Genomic DNA, 3,258 nt, shown 5'->3' with positions numbered 1-3,258 from the left:
CTATTATTATTCTGAAAGAAAACAAACAATCACTAAAAGTAAAACAAACTGTGAGCATTAACACACACACTCAATTCAACTCCTGAATCTGACAGCAATCATATGATTCTCTCTGTTGGTGTTGAATTTTTTACAAGGCCATCACTTCATCCACAAAAGATATTGACCAAACAGAGCAAAAATAAGACTGCAAAAGTTGGATTGTTTATTTGGGCAGTGTCATGGTTATTTTAGCCTTAGTTAGCTGTAATTAAGGTCGTGTTCTATTGGGATCAACCATTTTTAGTTGGTTGATTTGTTTGGGTTTTTTCGTGTTCTATTGGGAAAAAACCGTTTTCAGTTGGTTTGGTTGATCAACTTTTTCAACCGGCATCAAACTAGGTTGAAATGGTTGAAAAAGCATTGGCAGCAACCGCTGTCGTTTACGCGGGCCATTTAAAGTCGGCTGCCGGCTCCTGCCGTGTTGCTTTCAGGCCTCAACTTGTCAACGCTGAGAAGTCTGGTAATAACTATTCCCAGGAGTTACCACGTTTCACCCGAAAACGGTTGGGAAAGTGTTCTATTGGGAAACCTCAACAGCTTCAACCGAAACCAGTTGGGGTTGAAACGGTTGGTCCCAATAGAACACGACCTAACTGACATAAAAAATGTCTTTACACTGTATCTTATTAAAGTATGGAGATGAAAATAATTACTGTATTTTCTATACCAAGAAACATGTTAAGCACTTGAGCTACCGGTATTTCTTTTATCTTATATAACTTAATAATTAAAATACAGAGAACGGACGTATATTTAATGGTCAGAGAATTGACCATTAAAAATTTTGCTCCAGCTTAGACACAACATCTAAAAAAGTGCTCTTGAACTTCACATGGATAGACAATCTTAGTAAGATTCCTTTGATGACATCTCTTTGGGTTTTCAGGAATGATGTACACCTATAGACCTTATTCATAAATGGCGGTCACATTTATAATTCTTTTGTCCATGTGCAAATTAGCCTACCAAGCCTCATTTTAGAGCAAGAATTCTTTTCAATTCACTGTATGGTATCGAGGCTTGGTAGGCTAATTTGCACTTCGACAAAAGAATTATACATTGCCCGCCATTTATGAATAAGGTCTATGTGAGCTTAAGAATTACATTGTGTGTTTCTCCTTTTCCTACCATGACAACGAATAAGGCATTTCTTTTTCCGCCTTAAAATCAACATATGTACTTGTCTTGTATTGTGAAATCTTCCCATACAGTGTTGCTAGATGTTAGAAATTTAAGCTCTAAAATATTTAAAATCCAAAAAAATCTCTAGGTCAGTTCTTCAGAAAATTTTGTGTCTTTTTTTCACTTACAGAATTTTTTTTAAATTTCAAAGGCAAACATTTAAAATTAATATCACCTAACAAGCAAAAAATGAAAAAAAAATTATCGTCTGGAAGCAGAGATACAAACGATTAAAGTTGAAAAATCAGGAAAAATGAGGGGGTTACAAGTCTTGGATCAGCATTAATTTTATGCAGGCGTAACCTGGTTATTCAAGTCTGCATGTGAGTGGAGCTACCGGCAGACACAAACAGACTTATTAACCTCCGTTTTCATGCCATGCGCATTTCGCTTGATGGACTAACAAAAAAGAGACTGCTGATAGTTTATCAAGCTTGCCCCACCTGCGTAAGAAATACATATTGCCTTGCAAAAGATTACAAGTAGATCAAAGATTACAAAAAATTGTGTCTTAAGATTTTATGCAGTACACTGTCGATAATCTGTAAATGTGGCAAATTAAGGCCATGAGAAGGAATATAGGAAATTCCTGGGGGTGGGGGGTTATAGGAAATTCCAAGGGAGAGGGGGGGTCTACTCGGAAGAACTACCCATGGGTGGAGTATGGATATTTTCTGGAATCACACATTACCAGAAAAGAATGAACAAACAGAACAGTTTAAGGTCACCAAATGATGTTTTAGCATGTGCTAAAGTAGGACCTTTTTGGCAGATGCCCAATGCTACATGTGAAAAATTGGGCTGCATACAAGCTCATGACAAACACATGACAAAAAAATCCTCAAACCTTGTTTCAAGGAATGGTCACCCAACAAAGCTTTAGCAGATTTTGGTGCAAAATATTTCTGGAAGATGGGCCATCTTAGGTGTCAGAAATTGGTCAGCAAGTGTGAGATCAAAGACTCCAAATATATTGGCAGAAAGTCACCTTTTCAAGGTAACTATCGACAAATAAACAGCTACGTTACGTTCACAAACATGAATCACTTATGTGATTTCTTTACAAATCAATCAACTTACACATAGAAAAGTAAATCCATGCTCCCCAAAATGCTTTGTGGAAGTTAATCACAGTTCTAAATAAACGGAAAAATAAAGAATACGTAAGGACAATAATATTAAACCATGCACAATGTCACGTATTCGAATTTCCATGGAGTAATTCAGCACCATCAATCTGATTCAACAATCGTACGGGACTTAAGCAGTTTCTACAGTAAAGAAGACGGGAATTTTTTTATTGAATTTGACAGCTTATACACAAATTCCTTACATGAAGTTTATAATCAACATTGCTCAATAACAAGAAGACTCTCCACATCAAGATCTACGTCCAGATTTGAAGGGTAAGGTAATTTGCATCTCTCGAATCAAAAAGCACCCGACAGGAACAGGTGGCCTGGTAGATATTGCTTAGATTGAAAAACAAACACTACCTTGCGTATTAAGACAAGTTTACTGCAGTAATCGAAACTACAGTATAGCAAATAAATCAACGATTCCCGGCGCTGTTTCATCAACGATGTGCAGGGAACCGTTTGTTTGGACAAATAATCGCACGGAAACAATTTCGTACCTCTTTTGCTTCTCAAGAAACTTTAAAAGTTCCCATTTTAGCGAGAAGGAAAGCACATAAATCCCACATCAACAAAGGTTCGACCAAATGTACTCACTCTACCTGTGACACAGTCACTCTCGGTAAAAAAAACCTCAAATAAGACTGGGTATAAGTCGTAGACGAGGAACTTTCTGGGTGGGTGCGGAACAAAGGAATAAACTTTTAAAAGTTTATAACCGTTTACAAATGCTAACATTAGACCAAAAAACTTTTGTTTAGTCTTAATTGGGCCCAAGGTTAGCTTTAATAAATGTTTACAGTAGCCTCATCTCCACTAATTCCTTGAGTCAACCCCCGTCCCGAGTAAATAAATTAAATTTATTTTTAGGAACAGCTATTTCCCTTGGCGCTGAGAT

General features: G+C 36.9%; 1 protein-coding gene across 1 annotated transcript in view; it reads right to left on the bottom strand.

Annotated features, from left to right (window-relative positions):
• Nucleotides 1–2,987, bottom strand: part of LOC137991077 (uncharacterized) — a 7,024-nt gene extending 4,037 nt beyond the window's left edge. Inside the window, exons 1-3 of the mRNA XM_068836206.1 lie at nucleotides 2,861–2,987; nucleotides 2,305–2,360; nucleotides 1–11 (exon numbers count right to left, since the gene is read on the bottom strand). The exon at nucleotides 1–11 is cut by the window's left edge and continues 98 nt beyond it. Coding sequence (XP_068692307.1) covers nucleotides 1–11; nucleotides 2,305–2,324 — 31 coding nt within the window. The 5' untranslated portion in view covers nucleotides 2,325–2,360; nucleotides 2,861–2,987. The remainder of the gene's footprint in view (nucleotides 12–2,304; nucleotides 2,361–2,860) is intronic.
• Nucleotides 2,988–3,258: the final 271 nt, after the last annotated feature.

The sequence above is a fragment of the Montipora foliosa genome, chromosome 1 (assembly GCF_036669935.1).
Source record: "Montipora foliosa isolate CH-2021 chromosome 1, ASM3666993v2, whole genome shotgun sequence".
Taxonomy (NCBI): Eukaryota; Metazoa; Cnidaria; class Anthozoa; order Scleractinia; family Acroporidae; genus Montipora; species Montipora foliosa.
The sequence above is the reverse complement of the archived record's forward strand: the minus strand, read 5'-3'. Positions and strand labels throughout refer to the sequence as shown.